This window comes from Dreissena polymorpha, chromosome 4, assembly GCF_020536995.1.
Source record: "Dreissena polymorpha isolate Duluth1 chromosome 4, UMN_Dpol_1.0, whole genome shotgun sequence".
In the NCBI taxonomy this organism is placed as follows: Eukaryota; Metazoa; Mollusca; class Bivalvia; order Myida; family Dreissenidae; genus Dreissena; species Dreissena polymorpha.
Genome location: NC_068358.1, coordinates 98,988,353 through 99,009,399, shown reverse-complemented (window position 1 = coordinate 99,009,399; position 21,047 = coordinate 98,988,353). Strand labels below are relative to the sequence as shown.

At 38.2% G+C, this 21,047-nt stretch overlaps 1 protein-coding gene across 2 annotated transcripts in view; it reads right to left on the bottom strand.

Moving 5' to 3' along the window:
- The window catches only part of LOC127879012 (unhealthy ribosome biogenesis protein 2 homolog), an 80,671-nt gene that overhangs the window by 20,519 nt on the left and 39,105 nt on the right, over positions 1-21,047 (bottom strand). For both annotated transcript variants that reach the window (XM_052425597.1, XM_052425598.1), the window contains 11 exons: positions 19,931-20,077; positions 18,569-18,726; positions 16,292-16,432; positions 15,966-16,064; positions 14,540-14,651; positions 14,260-14,364; positions 13,458-13,604; positions 12,735-12,839; positions 12,313-12,390; positions 7,779-8,033; positions 6,243-6,866 (listed from right to left, as the gene is read on the bottom strand). In XM_052425597.1, coding sequence (XP_052281557.1) covers positions 6,243-6,866; positions 7,779-8,033; positions 12,313-12,390; positions 12,735-12,839; positions 13,458-13,604; positions 14,260-14,364; positions 14,540-14,651; positions 15,966-16,064; positions 16,292-16,432; positions 18,569-18,726; positions 19,931-20,077 — 1,971 coding nt within the window. The remainder of the gene's footprint in view (positions 1-6,242; positions 6,867-7,778; positions 8,034-12,312; positions 12,391-12,734; positions 12,840-13,457; positions 13,605-14,259; positions 14,365-14,539; positions 14,652-15,965; positions 16,065-16,291; positions 16,433-18,568; positions 18,727-19,930; positions 20,078-21,047) is intronic.

Sequence of the window (21,047 nt, the reverse complement as noted above, 5' to 3'; positions counted from 1 at the left end):
CACAACAAGCCCAAACGTATACAAATTGTATTGTTGGCACTTCAGAAAACGAAGATAAAAAGATGACAAGGTGGTCGGATTCCTCCAGTAAACAGCTTAGAGCACGTCAAAAAGTGGGGTGTGATTAATATATGCCCACAAAACAGACAGAGCTCTTAATTCATGCGGTCAGATCCTAAAAAGGAATGAATCCTTAGATAGGATAAGATTAACTTTCCTTAGTCGAGGTCTAACCCCGAGAAATAGAAGCCGCAGACACATCTCCCCCCCTTTTTTGGGGAAATGAAGAGTGTCTTTGAGAACCTCGAATGGACTTCTGACTTACACTGCTGAGATAGAACTTCAAAGCCCTGATTGCCCAAAGAAGTTTATCCTCATCTTCATGACTACCAGTTTAAGAAAACTTTGAAACTTGAAGGTAGAAGCCATATAGAGGACTTGATATTAAGCAAGGAATCCTGGCTGACACAACAAAGTGAAAACGACAATAGATCCAACTGGAATTGGTCGTATTCAACAGAAAAAGCATGAATTTCACTTCTCCGTATGGTAAAAGCCATAATAAGAAGGAAAACCGTCTTAAAATTATATTGGAACTGTTAATAAGCCTGATGAAAAAGGTTCATAGGGAGCTCATTAAGCATCCCAACATGTTACACAAGTCAAAACCGCTTAAGAAGGTAAAGGAACGAAAAACATAGTGTTGACGTTCCATAGTTTGGATCAGTTCCAAAATAGGTAAGACAGCACAGAGTTGCGATGACTTACACAAAACAAGGTATACGAAAGCATAATCTCTATCCTTTGATGAAGAAAAGAACAAATTTCTTATCATCAAGAAAAAGATGAGAAAAACCTCTATGTATCTAGCAGAGTGATTAAGGTAATAACTATGCTCTCAATTACCCAGTAAAAAAAGAATTTCCATAGAACCTTTATACAGTTCTGATGGAATTAATTATCCTTGCACAAGTAACAAGGATTGAAACTCTAACAGAAAAACGTTCTTCTGTAGAGATAACTAAAAGTTATTAATGGCCAGACATGAAGTGGCACATGTTTGGATCAGTAAAAATATGTCTCAGTGAGATATGATATTTGACCTGTGAAGAAGTTTCCTGAAAATAATTGTACAGGAGACTTAAAAGGTCGTAGAACCATAATCCCATGGTTCATTAAGTACATTTCATGAAATTATGGCAAAAACTCAGTTATTGCAAAAACTCACCAAGAAGGCAAGATATTCCAGTTTATGTCAATGGACGAATGTATAACAATCGCACACCCTGCTGGATCGATTTCTGTGAACTGCATTGTTGACGTTGTTCAGCATACTGGTATACACTGCGATATACGATCGCATAACGCTAATAACTAGATGATAAACAACATTTTTTGATATACTATGTACACCATGCAACTCGTCTGCAACTTCACTGCCGCGCATGCGCAATTACATTATTGAACCCAACGGAAAAATAATTCGAAAGAAAGAACTGCAGGACAAAACGTCCAACAGGGCGTTGAGACGAACTGGTATGAGAAAGACGATAGAGAAAATTTGTTGTTCTTGCAAAGAACGAATAAGTTCCTGATTTCCAGTTACAAGGAGTGATAATATGATCACCTCCGTGTCTGTAAGTAAACCACGACCGATGTGTGATAGTTGAAACCATCACAAAGGAATCGTGAAAATGTGTTGTAAATGAAAAACAGCTAAAAAGAATTTTCGCTTTTCAAGATGTAGATGTGCAGGTGATATTCGTTAGGATACCACATAATTGAGAAAATCAAGATACGTTGTTCTATGTGATCGTCCATAACCTTATCTGCTCACATCTGTATAAGATGTAAGGAAGGTTGTGGTAGAATAAACTATATTCTTGCCAAGATAATCTCCTAGTCTAGACACCACTGAATAGTGGTAAATAATGACAAAAAGATGGAAATCTGTGTCATTAAATAATCCCGAGATTAATACAATTATCTTAAAAATAAAGCTGAAACGGACGTAAGAAAAGACGTCTCAGCAGAAGGACCGGTGACCGGACCGGTAAATACCGACCGGTGACCGGAACCATTTGTCAAGGATGGGTGGGCAAAGAAACCACGGCAAGCCGAACTTTCCCACTCCAAACACACTTGAAAATTGGTAGAATAGGACAGTGTTTAACACTTATAAGTTTATGACCTATCTACAGAATATAGCCTCTTCTTGAACCAATAACAGGCGCCTTTAAAATCCTGGATAATACAGGTCGCGAAGTCATCGATTTGCGAAGTACGTAAATATGATTGATAGTGGTACCTCCGGAATCGGAGGTGTGATGGCAGAAAAAGGTGAAAACCCTAGGGGTAACCTTAAGCGGGTCCACGCTTGCCGGTAGAATGCATGGAAGTCTTAAATTCTGACTTGATTAATCCATTTACTTCAAGACTTCTAACCGGGACGAATTCCGAAAGGAATACGACCAGTTATAGGAAGACGGCCTGTTATGGCCAGAAGTGTAATAGAAGAATAACTTTAAGATGAGGTCCCTCCAGATCCTAGGATCTAAGATCTGAGTTCAATAGGTCCTAAGCCATCTACAAGACTGTAGCCGCTATGCGGTCAATCTGATAGGCAATCCTATGTATCAGAACTCTTGTTGATTCCAGTAGCTAGAAAATATGCACTGCCGTAGGAGCAATAGAAAAGCAGAAGTCGATACAAATGTCGTCTTGCTAATCCTGCTAGCGTCATTAATGTGTCCCAACTGTTCCGTGACACTGACTGCAAAGCCTGTAGCCGACAGGTAAAGGCGGTTAAAACAATTCATCCTTCGGGTCTCGAACATAAATTAATAGAGGTCAAATAGTAATGTTCGACCTCAATGCTAGTCTCCGAGCCCACTTCAGCCGATCTATCTGCAAGACCAGTAGTCTGCATGTAGCCGGTTGAGATAGAAGTACAAATAACAGATATAGCATGATTTGGTAACCGTCGCCAGTAGAACATCAGTATTGAAAAACACAAAAAGTCATGTAGATTGTTGAATCCATAAAATATAGTATTCAATACAATCATAGCCAGGGGTATACAACTATGTTATGTAGACGATACCCGTGATACTAAAAATTGACCGATGAAAACACAGTGGAATACCGGTAATTGGTAAGTGGTGACCGAACCGGAACGGTCAATGACCGGTAACTGTAGCCCGGTGAACGGACCAGTCATAATATGACAGGTGACGTTACCAGTTAAAGACCGAAAAATGGTGGAATCCATATGGTCTGTTATCAATGTCAAGCACTGCTCGGAAAAGAAGATCATGCCAAAAAATCCAATCCGATGGCGATGAGACATCACTTATTCTGACCGGTGATCAGTGATCGGTGATATGACCGATGAATGGTGACCGATGTCCGGTGATCGGGACCGGTATAATATAACTGCGTCAGAATGGAAATATCTGGTGCAGAAGAATGACCATCCACGAAGTCATCTGATAATGTTAACCGGAAAACAACGGTAGATTATCAGTATTAATAGGCATAAGTGTCCTTGTAGTCGTAGTGGAGAAAAGAACAGCTTATCCCGAAGCCTGAATGTTAAACGAACTAGTGTTCGTATACAACTACGGCTCGGTGACTGCAACATGTGTGGATGCCATAAGAAGAACCATCACACGTGGAATGGAGACATGATATTCCTAAAGGAATAAAATGGAGAACGTCGATATGACCAGTAGGTTCATTAACGCCTACGTGAGAAGTGGCGACATCCATATAACTTCGATGCCGAAATATTGTTCGGCTACGCTGGAAATATTGTCTTCTACAATATTGTCTCCGTGAGCATTGACATGATCGCTTACGAGCGTATCAACGCCGAGAACTGCTCAATGAAGGAGAGGTATGTTCGATAACTATCCAGTGGTGCTCAATGCAGTCCGCTGATGTCTACGTGAAGGTTGACGACGTCCTCATTTCTGCGATGTCGAGATCTGGATCGGCCGAGATGTGGATCGGCTGCGATGAGACCGAGATCTTCTAGAATAACGTCTCCGTGAGTGACGACGTGATCGCTTACGAGAGCGGCGACGATGAGAACTGCTCGAAGAAGAAGAGCGTGTCCGATGTCTAATCCTTGATGAAGACGATGTATTCAACGAAGAATAGGAGAATAATTCAATGAAGAAGACCGAGTTCTTCTTCTTGACCGGTGACTGGTGTTATCCGTGGCAGGCCTAACTGATGACTGTTGACCGGTGACCGGAGCGGTGATCAATGACCGGACCGGTGACCGGACCGGACTGTTGACATGACCGGACCGGTGACATTACCGGACCGGTGACATGACCGGTGACTGGACCGGACCGGTGACATGACCGGTGATCAATGACCGGTGATCAATGACCGGACCAGACCGGTGACATGACTGGTGACCGGACCGGTGATCGGACCGGTGACATGACCGGTGACCGGACCGGACCGGTGATCAATGACCGGACCGGTGATCAATGACCAGACCGGTGACCGGACCGGACCGGTGACATGACCGGTGACCGGACTGGACCGGTGACCGGACCGGTGATCAATGACCGGACCGGTGACATGACCGGTGACCGGACCGGCCAGTCAGACGTCGATCAATGGTCCGTGATCAACGTCCCCGGTGACGTACCGGTCATATCATGACCAGTGTTGTCACCGGATAATGATCGTATGGCGGATGCCAAATGGTCCGGCATTGGTCGATGTCCTTGACCAATGCCATCGGGCAAAGACCGGCTGACGGGTGTCGCCATATGGTCTGATGTTGACCGACTGTCTAAGAGACTTAGCATAGTATGGTCGCGATCGTGCCCGATACCCGGTGACTGATACTGCAACTATCATCCATGATCTGCGAAGTCACCGGGTATTTATCCACTCTTGTTTCTGCGACCATCATGTAGTCGAATATATGAAAAACAAGAGCAAAGCATATTCAACCATAAACTGGTCACAGACCAGATTATCATACGGCACATAAAATCATTATTTGACCATAATGAAAATTATAATAATACTGCCGTAGATCATAAATTAAACAAAAGTTTAATTAAAAACAGATGAAAAATAAAATGACGATCAATTAGATTGTCATACGGAACGTTAAAATCATTATTGCACACAATGGCAAATGATAAACAATCTGTCAATAGAAGAACACGCTTTGCATGATCTCGTAACACATTAGAAGAACATGCTTTGCACGTTCTAGCAATGTATTAGAAGAGCACGTTTTGCACGTGGTCGTTCGCGCCTGAAAACACCCAGCATGGTAGAAATAAACCATTGTTCGATAAAAACAAGCATGGCTTACCTTTTACAAATGAAACAAAATCCATTAAATCCACACAAATTAATCCGAATGAGAAATAAAAAGATAAATAACACAATTTATCTATTCAAAACCCCAATCAACCAAGTGAAAAACAATATTTTTATTCAGAGCCGTAAAAGACACGTATACACCTGGTTGATCCGGAAAGAATATTGAGGGTTGGTTACCGATTTTTGGCTAGGTTGCATTGCACTATGTTTAACCTGGCCTGTATTACGGTATTGAGGTGGCGGATTCCCAGTTAAAATTCCGGATGAGTTATTTCCCCTTGGAAAGTATAAGCATACGATAACAGGTCAGTATTTATGACATTAAAATCAATAGGGGTCATCTGCGAGTCAGGGTCAATGTTTCTATGAAGTTTCATGATCCTAGGCCTAAGCGTTCTTGAGTTATCATCTGACAACCACCTGGTGGACGGACCGACAGACCGACAGACAGGTCGACCGACAGACAGACCGACCGACAGACAGACCGACCGACAGACAGACCGACATGAGCAAAGCAATATACCCCCTCTTCTTCGAAGGGGGGCATAAAATTAGAGCCTTGTTCCTGGAAAACTGGGCTTAATGCATGTGCGTAAAGTGTCATCCAAGAATAGAGCCTTGTTCTTGGAAAACTGGGCTTAATGCATGTACGTAAAGTGTCATCCAAGATTAGCATGTGCAGTACAAACACACTTTCCACCTAGACTGGATATTTGTTAAGAAGAGACTTCCTTTATTTTTTTTCCATAAAAGCGAAAGTGTGCAAACTGCACAGCACGCTGATCTTGGACGTAACTTTACGCACACGCAACTAGCCCATTTTTCTCAAACGCAACTTAAATCTAATACAATAAACTTTTTCAATGAGAACACATTACCACATCACGTTCCAGTTGGCACAATATGTCCGTGAACTGATCAAGGTCAAAGGTGACCAAGATGGCCGCCAGCGTGGTCTGCGTCTGCTGAAGCACCAATGGCAACCAGTTGCTGTGCAGACGTCCATCGAATACCAACTGCCTGTAGTCTATTCCCTGATTGACATTGGAGTATGAAACATTGACAGATGAACTGATATCTTTTGACACTAATGTTCTTTTGTCTTGTGTATTTTCTCTTTGTTGTGTATCAGAAATGTAAAAGACATCACGTAGAATTAAACTAAAATCCTTCATTCTTTTCACACTATCATCCTCATCACATGAAACTTTTTGGGTTTTGCTTTTTATTAAGTTTGTCTCGTTTGCTTTCCTTTTCCTATTTTCTCTTTTCTCATCTTTTTTGCTAACATGAGCATCTGAATCCTGACCGCAAACCCCAAATTGACTGGTTGCAGCATGTTTTGACTGTACATCTAGAAGGCTTGCTATGACTTGAACCAGTCTATTCCAGAAGTCTAGTTTGGTTCCCTGCTGCAGCACACCTGACAGGACTAACTGAAACCTGGCAGAGGTCTTCAGGAACCAGAGGGCTGACAGCAGTGCTTGAACGTTGGTCACATCCTGAAATTAACAAATTATGCCGTCTTATGATGGTTATTTTTTTCTTGCCAAGTTAACATGGGCTAATATATGGCAAAGGTATGGCTCAGACAGGAATTTAGAATTTTTTTGCAAGTAAATTTTACTTATGTCCTCCATCTGCTGTGTTGCCCTTTGAGGAATGAGAACGATGGCACATCCTCTGATGATGGTTCACATTTGTGTTATAACAAAATCTCTCAACATATGGCAATTATGGCTTGGAAAAAAACTGTCGAGTCATTTTAAAATGATAAAGTTATGGCTGAGAAAGATCTTTTGTACACACATCAGGCAGAGATGGAGGGTGTGACTGCTGTATGATTGCGTATTCAAAGTGAGGGCATATTAACAACTAAATATACCACTGAAGGTGAAGGGTATTAACCAAGATGAAAGCCAATATGCAATTTTGAATTTGATTATAGAATAGATTGTATGTAAATAGAGAAAAAAGTGAAGAAGAAGTTTGCAGGGCAGAACATTTTTGCATACCAACTTATAGAAGAAACAAACAATCTACAGACAACCCAACCAACATGGACTTTATTCTTCTCTAAACTGTGTCTGGGTATAAATGTCACAAAATACCTTTCAAAGCATACTCCAAAGAAGAAAGTAATGTTGTGTTGTTTTTTGTGTAAAAACAATAGGCAAGTACACAAGCTGCACACTCAAGCAATGACTTATGCAAACTTTCTAATATATCCTTAATTAACAGATTACTTCAGATCAGCCTTACTATTTGGCTGAAGACATACTGTTATACCAGCCATACTGTTATACCAGCCATACTGTTATACCAGCCATACTGTTATACCAACACTGCAAGCTGACTGAATAAAGCCAACATATAATCAACATGCTTATTGCCTATAGAGTTTATTCCCATACCAGATAACTCTGGAGGTTTTCGTGACACCATCTTGCCACACCTGGCCAGATCTGTTCCATGGAAACCTGCAGGGACTGCGCCTGGTGCACAGAGGTCATTACCGCGGTTACACAACGGACTAGCAAGGCTACATCGTCACTATGTGATGACTGGCCCAAGTCGCCAGATTTCTTTAGAACAATTTCAGCCAGACACTCGAACACCTGTCTACAGGGTGATTGTATCGCATCCGAGATTTTTGGTTGGTTCCATACCTGAAATTTAGTCAATAACTTACTCTCACTCCTATAATATCCCTTGAGGACAAGAAAATGTTGCAAGCCCTCCTAAATGAACCAGTTATTTTAATTGGTATGAAAAGAAGAGGATTATTTCCAAACATAGGAGAGAAGTTGTAGTTTACTAAATGTTCAAAAAGTAGCCTGGTGATAAAACAATTTTTGCCAAAGTAAGCAGGTGAGTTTCTCGCTTCTTGGGTCTTTATGAAACGCTTGATGACCCTGAGATCTAATCACGTCTGGTTCAAATTTTACCAGTGCAGGTCTTACAGGCTTATGTTTATTTCTATCACTGGAAATTACCGTGCTATCATCATTGTAGGTACGGCTGGAATTCTTCAATTAAAGACAGTTCTTCCTCAATAACATGACTGCGATTGGCATATAAATATGAATGCAAGCATTTTTGATAAGATCAAGAAATTGAATGCTTCATCCTTATACACCAAGTGCAGTCAATATTGTATTCAGAGACCACTCAAGGAAGTAACCAAAAGTCGTACATAAAATAATAATTTCGGTAGACCTTCCATATTAAATCTCTCCTTTTAAATGTCTCCTTTTGCGACAATTATTTAAACTTTTTAAATCAAATGAATCTAAATATAAACAAGAGCACCGCCTTGTGGGTGCAGACCGCTCATCTATTTTCTTTTTAAAGGTGAAGGGACTCTCATTTTCAATCACAAAAGAGGGAGGGGTGGAGTGAAGAGGGGTGTATAGTGTGGGGTTGTGGACATTTATTACATTATCTTCCAAAAAAGCGAAAAAAAAACAAAAACAAAAACGGGGGGGGGGGGGGGGGGGGGGGGGGCGGGCGGGTGGGGGGGGGGGGGGAAGGGCGATGGGGGGGGGGGGGGTGATTTTTTGGGTGGGATGGTTGGACGGTATTTCAAACATAACCGTTTAAAAAAAAAAAATGGGGGGGGGTGGGGTATAGTGTGAGGGTGTGGTGGTAATATTGTGAGATGATCTTAAAAAAAAATAAAATAAAAAAAATAAAAAATTGGGAGGGGGGGGGGGTGGGGGGGGGTATAGTATGAGGGTGTGGTGGTCATTTGTGAGATGATCTTAAAAAAAAAAAAAAATAGGGGGGGGGGAGGGGGAGGTGGGGGGAGGGGGGGGAGGGGGGTGAGGGCACGGGGGACAGTTTGGGTGGAGTCTATTGTGGTATGTCAGGTAAGAGTAGTTTCGTCAAAGTATCAATCAAATCTAATCATAAATAAAGAAGTTATGGCAATTTTAGCAAAATTTAATAATTTGACCTTGAGAGTCAAGGTCATTCAAAGGTCAAGGTAAAATTCAACTTGCCAGGTACAGTAACCTCATGATAGCATGAAAGCATTTGAAGTTTGAAAGCAATAGCCTTGATACTTAAGAAGTAAAGTGGATCGAAACACAAAATTTAACCATATATTAAAAGTTACTTAGTCAAAAAAGGGCCATAATTCCGTAACAATGACAACCAGAGTTATGCAACTTGTCCTTTAACTGTACCCTTATGATAGTTTTTGAGTGTTCCAAGTATGAAAGCAATATCTATGAGACTTTAGGGGTAAAGTGGACCAAAACATAAATCTTAACCAAATTTTCAATTTTCTAAGTATAAAGGGCCCATAATTCCGTCCAAATGCCAGTCAGAGTTACATAACTTTGCCTGCACGGTCCCCTTATGATAGTTAATAAGTGTTGCAAGTATGAAAGCAATAGCTTTGATACTGTAGGAATAAAGTGGACCTAAACACAAAACTTAATCAAATTTTCAATTTTCTAAGTATAAAAAGGGCACATAATTCTGTCAAAATGCCAGTCAGAGTTACATTACTTTGCCTGCACAGTCCCCTTATGAAAGTTAGTAAGTGTTGCAAGTATGAAAGCAATAGCTTTGATGCTTAAGGAATAAAATGGACCTAAACACAAAACTTAACCAAAATTTTCTAAGTATAAAAAGGGCACATAATTCTGTCAAAATGCATGCCAGAGTTATCTAACTTTGCCTGCCCAGTCCCCTCATGATAGTAAGTAAGTGTAACAAGTTTGAATGCAATAGCATTGATACTCACTGAGAAAAGCAGTGCCCCAGATAAGCTGCGTATCTGCGTCTTTCAACCTATTAAATTGCTTAAAAACGCAAAGAAACACAATATCATGCGTATTTAAAACGCAAAAGGTTTTACTTATACGCAAATTCGTCAAATTTGATGCGTACAATACAATAGCTTCGATCGAAAATGCTTTGCTCATTTTCGGTATTTTCTCTTTGGAATTATTATCGTAATGGGGCGACGCTTTCATTCAGCATGCGCCTGGATGACGGAGCAGGAAAAGTCAAAGTTATCCAAATTCTGCGGTCTGGATTTTAATTGTTAAATAAAGCGTCCGACCAAATTATTGACGACGACATACATACGTTTTAAATCTGACTTAATCCGTCGTTCATTGTGCATGTCTTTGTAAAGCGTCTGTACTTTCAGCTTCTATTACGGTGCGAAATAAAAAGTCTAAGAGGGGTCGAAAGATGTCCGCGATTGTTGCGCCAAAATATCAGTCGATCGCAAACGTTTTCGAACCAAGAAAGCAAAAGCCCATAAGTGCCGATTCATTCGTGTTATCATTTTTTTAGTTAAACGTTTATATTATGCACAGTTTCAAAGATATAAGATGTTATGAAACATCAGTTTATTAAAGTAAATGTTGAAACAGTTTTATTGAATCAATACAAGTGTGCAGCTTCAACAGAAGTAAAGCGGCACTTGTTTTATGGTATGCATTTTTATATCTCATTTCACCCTATTTCAAGAATGAAATCACCCTATTTATCTAAATCAATGGGTGAAAACCCTAATTCCCAAATAATAATCTGGGGCACTGGAAAAGTGGACCTAAACGCAAAACTTAACCAATATTTTCAATTTTCTAAGTATAAAAAGGGCACATAATTCTGTCAAAATGCATGCCAGAGTTATCTAACTTTGCCTGCCCAGTCCCCTCATGATAGTAAGTAAGTGTACCAAGTTTGAATGCAATAGCATTGATACTTTCTGAGAAAAGTGGACCAAACGCAAAACTTAACCGGACGCCAACGCCAAGGTGATGACAATAGCTCATAATTTTTTTTCAAAAAATAGATGAGCTAATAAAAAAGGAATACAAATAATGTTTTTCTTAAAGTGTTTTACTATTTCCTCTTTTTTATTATTCGCAAAAGGCGTAAATTTCACAATTTTGGCGAAGAAATCTTTGTTGTTTTTTTTAAATGCCTGGCAAACGTTGTTTTCCAGTTTAGTGCCGTCCCTGTGTCATTGAACAAATAAATTTGATATGGGCCGTACTGTGAAAAGCAGGTTTAATGCATATGCGTAAAGTGTTTTCCATGATTAGCCTGTGCAGTTCACACAGGCTAATCAGGGACGACACATTTTGCCTAGACATGATTTTTGCTAAGAGACTTTCTTGAAACGAAATTTATCATGTATCGGAAAGTGTCCTCCCTGATTAGCCTGTGTGGACTGCATAGGCAAATCTGGGACGACAGTTTATGCACATGCCCTAAACCCCTTTTCACAGAGGACAACCCATATTCAGTCTGCATCAACAAAGGTAAAAAACGGTCAAGGAGACAAAGGAAAATAAAACAAGGTGAAAACCTTAATGCTATCAGCTTAGATATACAAATCACACTAATTGTCCCTTAATAGTCAACAGATCATCCATTTTACCCCCAAATGGTCGCTCAATCCAAGATTTTGTCATTAAAAAAACATTAAAATCATCAACTGCCGGTCGTGAAAGACAAAAGTAGCTTAATACAATATCAAGATAGAGTGACAACTTTCCCGGGGGAGAGGGGTATAATCAAAGTGGTTGCATAAGACAAAGGTTGCTTAATTTAAGTGGCTGCAGGCACAAGATTGACTGTACTTAAAGCTGCAAGTGTTATTCTAATACCATCAGCAAATGTACAGTGACTTATACAGTATGCAAAATTAACACAACAGTGAAAACTTATTACACAAACTTGTTTACATGACTTAAATTCTGAAACATTTAAATGCAAACAAATGAGCTTCTGCAAATGCACAGGCTATCATGGATAACACTTTATGAAACTTTTGCTTTAAACAAAGTTTCTTCTTGCCTGTACAGGCTAATCTGGGATGACACTTAAGGCACAGACATTAGGCCCAGTTTCCCAACATCAAGGTTCCAATGATACAAAGCTATACAGTTACATACAATACAAGCATTTGTGTACCTTGCAAATCTCTTGAAGGATATACAATGTCACACTAAGTGTTCCAACATCTGATTGTTTTTCCAAGGATGTCCCCAGCTAAAAATAAGACCATAGTAAATAATAATATTCTAACATTAAATGGAAAAGTAGTTCCAAACTATAGTTGTACTACTACAGTTCAACTGAAAAATGAATGGATTCTTAACTATCTAGTATCTTTATTACATTTACTTACTTATATTTTAATACAGAATTTCCTTAAATAAGAACCAACATAGTGGCAATATTTGACAATCATATAGGTGTAAAATACTTAATTAAAACTAATATTTCACTTGTACCACATTAAAATTTGATTGACTGAAGAAACAATATTGAAGACAGAACACAATAAGAACTCCATTTCCAAATACATCTCAAATATGATCAGGTAAGCTGACCTGTTTGACCACCCCTGGCAGGCGTTTCAGTACGGTATTTTCTTGTACCATCATCTGACAGGAAACCTCAGCCAACAACTGTAGTCTCCCACGTCTCTCTGGCCACTAAAAACACAATTAGCAATAGCAACTGTAAAATCAATTGAATTTACACTGAATACATTTTGTGAAAATGCAGTCAAGGAAATAAGGATATATTTTTGTTGGCTTAAATTTAATGTCACACAAGCAAAGTAAACTAAGTAAAATAGAAAAAAGTCTAAAGAATATTTATGTAAAATTTTTTTTTTTATTTATTTGTGAAAATATCAATTTCTATGAACAGTTAATATTAAAATCTATATTCAAATGAAAGCCAAAGCTTTGTCGCACACATGACTTATACACTCGTACTGTACCGCACTGTTCAAGGGAAATTAACTCAGGAACGTTTGTTTCACTGGGGATGTACAAGTCTTGCATCTCTACACTTCATGGTGATGACATATATTATTTGAACTTTCAATTTAGAAACTTGAGAAATGTGAAAGTAAAAACATATAGCATTTTATGCACACAAATTGACAGACAGTATGACTCTATATATCCACTTCAAACTTCATTTGCTGGTATATAATAACTAAATACCTCAGAATATCAAAATTTAACCTCAATTTGGGCTCATGATAAAAAATTCTAAGATACCATTTATAAAGTACAACTAGCATTTCAAAGAAATTGTACCTGTGCTGCAGTGTTTATGCAGTGTTCAATCCACGTTAGGAAACTCTGTACATCCACTAATTGGTAGAATGGTAGCTTTACGCAGCCAGATAGCATACCAGTCAGCAGCTCTAAACTAAGATTCTGTAAACCAGTCACTTTCTCAGGCTGTAAAGGTGACAAAAATATAGCAAGTGTTCATTGTTTTGACGATAAATTCTTTAATCATATACATGTTAAGCATCTTACTAAAAAAGGCTTATCATTCCATGAAATAAAGAGCGAATGAAAAAAATGTAATATGCTACTCGATGGTTTTCCGCTCACATATAACAATTCAAGCTGGACTACTTTTTCCTTATGTCCTAATTACAAAGCAGACAAATTAATTTACTGTTCTGTATCACCATAAACAAATGAGATATTTTCACAAATATAGTTGTGAGAGTGTCTATAATAAAAGGAATATTACACCAGTCAATTATTTCAATAATATGTATCTGTCTCGTGGCTATCGCTACTTCCTATCACACATCGGGTTTCGCCTCCACTGATACATATTCTTAAAACAATTTACAATCTGTATGATTTCATGAAATTGTCTTCATGATGGTGTACAAAAATGAGATCTGAAAGGTTAACCAATGTAATTGATTTGATTTTGGTTTTGTTGGTCAGTAATAAGGACTAAACTATATCTCCTACAGGTTCAAACACCATGTTACATATCAATTTCATAAAAATCACCAGTATTAAATACAAAGTCTTAGCTTATTTGACAGAATACTATCTATCCTGAGTGCAGATGCACTTATACTATTACCAGTACACCAGAAGAACTTGTGACAACTTGAATAGCAAACAAGCCAATCAGAATCCTGGTCTGGTCACATGGCCAAAGTTCATCCAATGGGAACTTCTTCAAAATCTGAAAAAGCACTTTTCAGAGTTATTTTCTGTAATCATTGTGAAGTCTGAATGGAAATGCAAACGTCAGAAAAGAGAAGTATATTTCAAATGACAAAACAAGTTCACATTAACCCAGTTTTAGAGTTAACTGCATCCCCCCATAAAACTGGTGAAAAACAAGCAAACAAACCTACTTGACAACATGTTTCAACGTGAGACCAGTCAGGCTTGGCAGACAATTGGCCACGCGATGACATCAGCTTCTGAAGCTGGTTTGCTGCTGCTGTAAGCCTTCCCAAGCTCTCACTGCAAAGTCAAATGAGCCACTTAAAGCAAAATGAGTCAAATGAAATATGCAGAAATCTACAAATGATAAAAAAATCATGCGTAACTTTCAAGTGGACAAGGTAGCACCTGACCAGACTGCCCTAAAGAGTTGGCCTGGAGCAACGCTGGCCCATATTGCAAAAAAACCATTATTGCATGGCCTAAATGTATCAGTGAAACACATTCATAAAACTGTACATTTGTTGTTTATTAAAATGTAAGAAACACAGGTGGTTACAATCACTTCATAAAGATAAACTGTTAATTAGAATGTGATATACACACCTCTTGTAAGTGACTACCTTCCCGCACTGCGATTTATTGTGGACACACTTTAAACAAGAGCTGTCAGAGGACAGCGCGCTCGACTATTCGAGTGCTTGACAGTATAACGTAAGCCATCATGGGGAAATGGTTCATATTCAATAATTTATTAGACAATATTTCAAATGTCAAAGTATTAATAAAATCTGATCATAAATAAAGATGTAATGGCAATTTAAGCAAAATGTTCAATTATCTAAGTATAAAAGGGGCCATAATTCTGTCAAAATGCTTGATACAGCTTTCTGCTCTTGTTTATAGGTTGGGGTCATGATGGCAAACAAGTATGCAAAATATGAAAGCAATATGTGAAAGGACATTGGAAATTTTTTGGGTAGTACGCAAACTTTAACAATTGCTGCTTATTCTAAGTAGAAAAGGGACCATAATTATTACAAAATGCTTCACAGAGTTGTCTGCTCTTGTTTATAGGTTGGGGTCATGATGGTAAACAAGAATGCAAAATATGAAAGCAATATGTCAAAGGACACAGGAAATACTTGGGGTAGTATGCAAACTTTAACATAGATTTATCAATAATATGCATATTCTAAGTATAAAAGGGGCCATAATTCTGTCAAAATGCTTGATACAGTTGTCTGCTCTTGTTTATAGATTGGGGTCATGATGTTAAACAAGTATGCAAAATATGAAAGCAATATGTCGAGGGACATTGAAAATATTTGGGGTAGTACGCAAACTTTAACAATTGAACGCAAACGCCAACGGACACGGGAACGGCAAAGCTGGGGTGAGTAGGATAGCTCCATTATATATATTTCAGATATAATAGTCGAGCTAAAAACACAGCAGAAATGACTGATAAATTCAATGCCCAAACTCAATTTTCCTGCGTAAATCAGAAATCCATGAATATCATTTGGCAACACAATGGTCATTTAAAAAACACATGCAATATTATTTCCAACAAAGAAATATGATTTGACAGTAATCTCTACGGTACCCAACCTGTTCATGTCTTGAGCCCATGGGGTCTCAACGCTGCAGATTTCTGTCAGCAACGTTATTAAACATTCTCCACTCTTGCCTACTCTCATCTTCTTTGTTCTGTTGATTGAAATATGCCAAAAGTACTTCAAATAGCTTGCATGTAGAAAAGACACTTACATTCAATTATTTTTAGACAATTACAACTTGCATGAAACACTTTTGAACAGTTGAAAATATTTAAGTAATATCAAAAAACAGAAGTGTACCACAAAACATAATATAAGCAGCAATGATATTTATACCATAGAAGTGCTCAATGTGTTTTCAAATAGACTTCAACTTACTTGTTAACATTCTCTGGTACAAAGCAATCTCTGCAATGTTTCCAAAGTACTGTGATGACCTTATTCAACAGGTTTCCAAGGTCACACACAAAGGGGGACTCTAGAAACTGCCATGTCACTGACAGAAATGTCATCATACCCCTGTAAATAATTACATGAGCTCTGGGAAAATGGGGCTAAATGCATGTTTATACATGTCTAAGATCTTGTATTCATTTTTATCACATGTCATACCCTGTTTCCCATGTAATATAACCATTACGTATATTTTTATCCTACACATAAGTAATATACTTTTTAAGCGTTTTCATTGGCTTATTTTCGTTCGATTGACCAATCGCATTTTGTTATTTTGCTGGAATGACCTTGAAACTTCAACTGACATCACGAAATGCAAACAACATTTGGGATTCATCATTATGTTTGCGTAGATATTTATTTAAGTTGCTTATTTAAAAGCATGTGATAAACAAGACTATTGACAAGCAATATATGTCCCCTACTGACTCCACCATTGTCAGATTATTTTTTTTAATTATTTGTTGCCATAGCAACCAGAATTTTTGACGTAGGAATAAAATGAAATGACGTGCATAATGTCCATATTGCCATCCATCTATATTTCAAGTTTCATGAAAAAATATGAAGAACTTTTATAGTCATCACTAAGGCTGCAACGGGTACCCGAAATATCCGATGATATCGGATCCTACTTCAGATTCGTGGGTACGGATCCACCCCTGGAAATTTCGGTTCCGAATATTTATTTTTATAGCTGTATCTAACCTAGCGCTGTTTTCACGAGTATTGTTTTTTATACAGACTGGTTCCATTTAAAAGATAAAAAAACGTATAATTGTCGATTTTTGACAGTCAAATAGTAAACTGGTTCCCCGTTGAATATAACCGTTGACTAAAATATAGAGAGTAACGATAGATAAGGGGAGGTAACCAATCTAGTCAAATAGCAGATCATTCGAGATCCTTCTGCTTTTATTGTATAAGAGTGTCATTTGCGACAAAGCAAAACTTATTCGAAATCATGGAGGATTTACACATTACAAATGCAATTCATAATGGCAATAAGTAAGTTTTCAATCCTTATTGTCTTTCTGAGTTGTATTAAAAACAAGGGTAGTTGATCTAGTGTGTCTGGAATGTTATGTTATTCAGGTTAATTTTGCATAATTTCGCGAACTGTCCAATTGAGTTCCTGCATCATGTAAATTGTAATGTCTTGAAAGCATCATCTACTAAGTTTAAATGCTATCTTGTGATGCAAGGAACCTCAGTGCCCAGTGAGAGAAACTTCTGCACAGCAGGAGATCTCGCCAGTGCTCATAGGGCTTGCCTGGACACGGACAATGTTGAAATGCTAATTTTTGTGAAAACAAACATAAACTGTATGAACAGTGAAAAGCATATGTTAACAAACAAACTATTAAGTGAATAATTGTTAAGGTTTCGTTTTTTTTGACATTGCTACAATGTTAAACGAGAACTTTGTTATGGTTTTTTTTGTTAATAAATGTTTAATGTTTTTAGTCAAAGTATGCTTCTAAAACCATTGATTTCTTTAATTTAGACAGAAACTTCTAATTTTCTCTTATATGCGGGATCCGGATCCAAAAAACTGTAAGAAACTATATTTGGATTCGGATTCAAATCCAAACAAATTTTTTGGATTCGTTGCAGCCCTAGTCATCGCAGGATCCAGAAAAGTGTGACAGACTGACTGACGGACTGACAGACAGAGCACAAACCATAAGTCCCCTCCTATGAAACCGGTAGGGGACAAAAAGATCTATCACTCATTGTCATTTCATAACATATTTTATTAAACTCGTCCAGGAAATTTGTTAGTAAGCTCGCCAAAAGCTCCTGAAAATTCCTGAACTCGTTTACTTAAATATGGTATGATATGACAACTCGTGCCAGATCCTATATATATCTTGAAATGTCATACGAAAATGGGTCTTGTGCCAAATGAGGCCATAGTAACTCCATCCAACTATATGCATATCCACAAAGACCAGTCAGCAGATACCCTGTCTGCTTATGACCCTGAAACCATGCATGACTTCATACAGCACTTATCCTCACCAGACTGGGCAAATACACTGGTCTGGAGTTACCCTGCCACCAAACGGCATAAGGCCCATTTTCTCAAGACATGGGTCAAATACCCGATCTCAAACTTTGTTAGTAATTGCATAATAAAAGGCATCAACTCTCATTCAAATTTTGGCCATTATTAAGCAAATAACTTTCACATACTCTGGGCTGTGTGTTGTTGTTGTGAGCAAGCACTGTACAACCCTATCAGCAATATCCCGCCTCTGTTGCTCAGACAACACGCAGTTCAGTGAGGCCAGGTTGTCGAGAAGAAGGGACCAGCTAGCCAGGGCATGGGTCTCCTTGGTGACATGCTCCATCTACAGACATGGACGAATAAACATAGGCTAGGATGAAAACAGATCCATTAACACAATTTTGACTCGGGAATCAGTAATATTTCAAAACAGAATCCAACAGAAAATAAGGAATAATAATCGGTTGAGGGCATTCTGTTCATACCTCACAAAGTTTGTATTACAAGCATAACATGTCCTGGTTATTGGTATAAATGAATAAATTGACACAATAATATCTGATAGATAAAAATGAACAATTTAGAAAAGAATACAAGAAATATGGGACAAAAAAACATTTGTGTGGAAAGAAGTTACAAATCTAACCATAGGGTAACAAAGAGTGCTTTTAAACAAGAGCACTGCATAACAGGTGCCACGCTCGGCTGCAGGTGCAGTTTTGTATAAATGAAAGCTTGTCAGATTTTTTTTAAGAGGCCACAGTGACCTTGATCTTTGACCTAGTGACCCAAAAATGGGTGTGGAATATAGAACTCATCACGGTGCATCTACATATACATTTTCAAAGTTGTAGGTGGAAGCACTTTGATTTTAGAGCAAAATGTCAAGGTTTTAGCACAACGCAGACGTCGGACGGCATGACGAGCCGGCTATGACAATAACTTGGTTTTTCTGCGAAAACAGCCAAGCTAGAAATGAATTTTTATTTTTAGCTACATTTATGTTGTGCATTGAAGCAGAACAATCTGCACATGTTTGACAGAGGCTATTTTGTGTGCAATAAAGCAGAACCTTTCATTAAGTTTAGAAGAGGACATAATCCTTTCTGTGCAATAAGTTACATACCTTACCAAATGATAGGGTTTGAAAAGAAAGTAGTTTGACACATTTTTATTTTTTTTGCTAATGGCAGCCATATTGTTCAAGGATTCTCAAACTACCATTTGTGTGCCTATGGATAGGCACACCAAATATGAATGTTAGATATGAAGCAACATTGAAGATATGAGCATTTTTCGAAACCCAAACGCAAAGTGTGACGGATAGACGAACGGACTGACAGACTGACAGTTTGATCACTATATGCCCTCCTTTGGGGGCATACAAATACAAAATGTTTAAGCCAATTTGTAAACAATTGCTTAATGCCTGCCCGTCCAAATGCCTGTTTCTTTTTCACTTACCATCAAGCAGAAACTTTATATATCAAAATCAGGCTTAAAATGAAAAATGAAATGATAAGTTTAATAAATATCCATACTGGTACCTTTCCACTCCAATAAGTGTCCATTTCCGTAATAATGAATGCATCACTGAAGTTGAAAAGTTTTGCTATGGTTTCAGACACACTGGCCCAATCAGATTGCTTTCTATGCAGAACTAGGGCCCTGACTTTCTGTATGACAAGCATGTCCTGCAAATAGTAATTCATGTGAGCCTCTTTCTTGCATCAAGTCCAGTTTGTCAAGAGTGTGGCTGATATATAGGCCTTACTCTGTGAAAATGGGGTTTAATGCATGTGCCTACAGGCTAATTAGGGACAACACTTTACGTCTAAACTGGAGTTTCGCTAAGAAGAAACTTCATTAAAAAAGAAACACAATAAAAGCAGAAAGTTTAGTCCCTGATTAGCAGTCCACACAGTCTAACTTTACGCACGTGCATCATGTCAAGAGCGTGGCTGATATATATGGGCCTTGTTCTGTGAAAAGGGGGTTTGATGCATGTGCGTAACGTTTCGTCCCAGGTTAGCCTGTGCAGTACGTAAAGGCTAATCAGAGACAACACTTTCCGCATAAACTGCATTTTTGCTAAGAATAGACTTTCTTGAAACGAAAAATATCATAACAGCTGAAAGTATCATCCATGATCTGGGACAATATTTTCTGCACATGCATTAAACCCCCCTTGTCACAGAGCACAGCCAATACATTTTGACATGATTTGAGCCCCACCTGCTGGCTTTGACATTTAAAGCAAAATACATGGCAACAAATTAGTTTTTTTTCAAGGCATGAATATTTAGGAAAATGATATTATACTGATTGTTTATCTGTTAAATTCTGTTACTTGACACAACTACACAAAATTAATTAAAATCAAGCAAAAGAGTACTGAATATGGAGAAATATATGTGTTAACAATCTGTAACACACAATGCATCCATGGCCACTGTTGCATTGTTGTCCCAAAGGTACAGAAAAAATTTGAAATTGATTTCTTAATAAACTACAACAACAAAACTGCAATCAGAAGGCTTTGGCAATAGGTTTACAAATAAATAAAGGATGATAACTGCATGACAAAGAATCCAGTCTTGAAACATTAACAATATGTATTGTAGCATTTGGAGAGATTTAATCTGTCAAATTTTCACACAACTT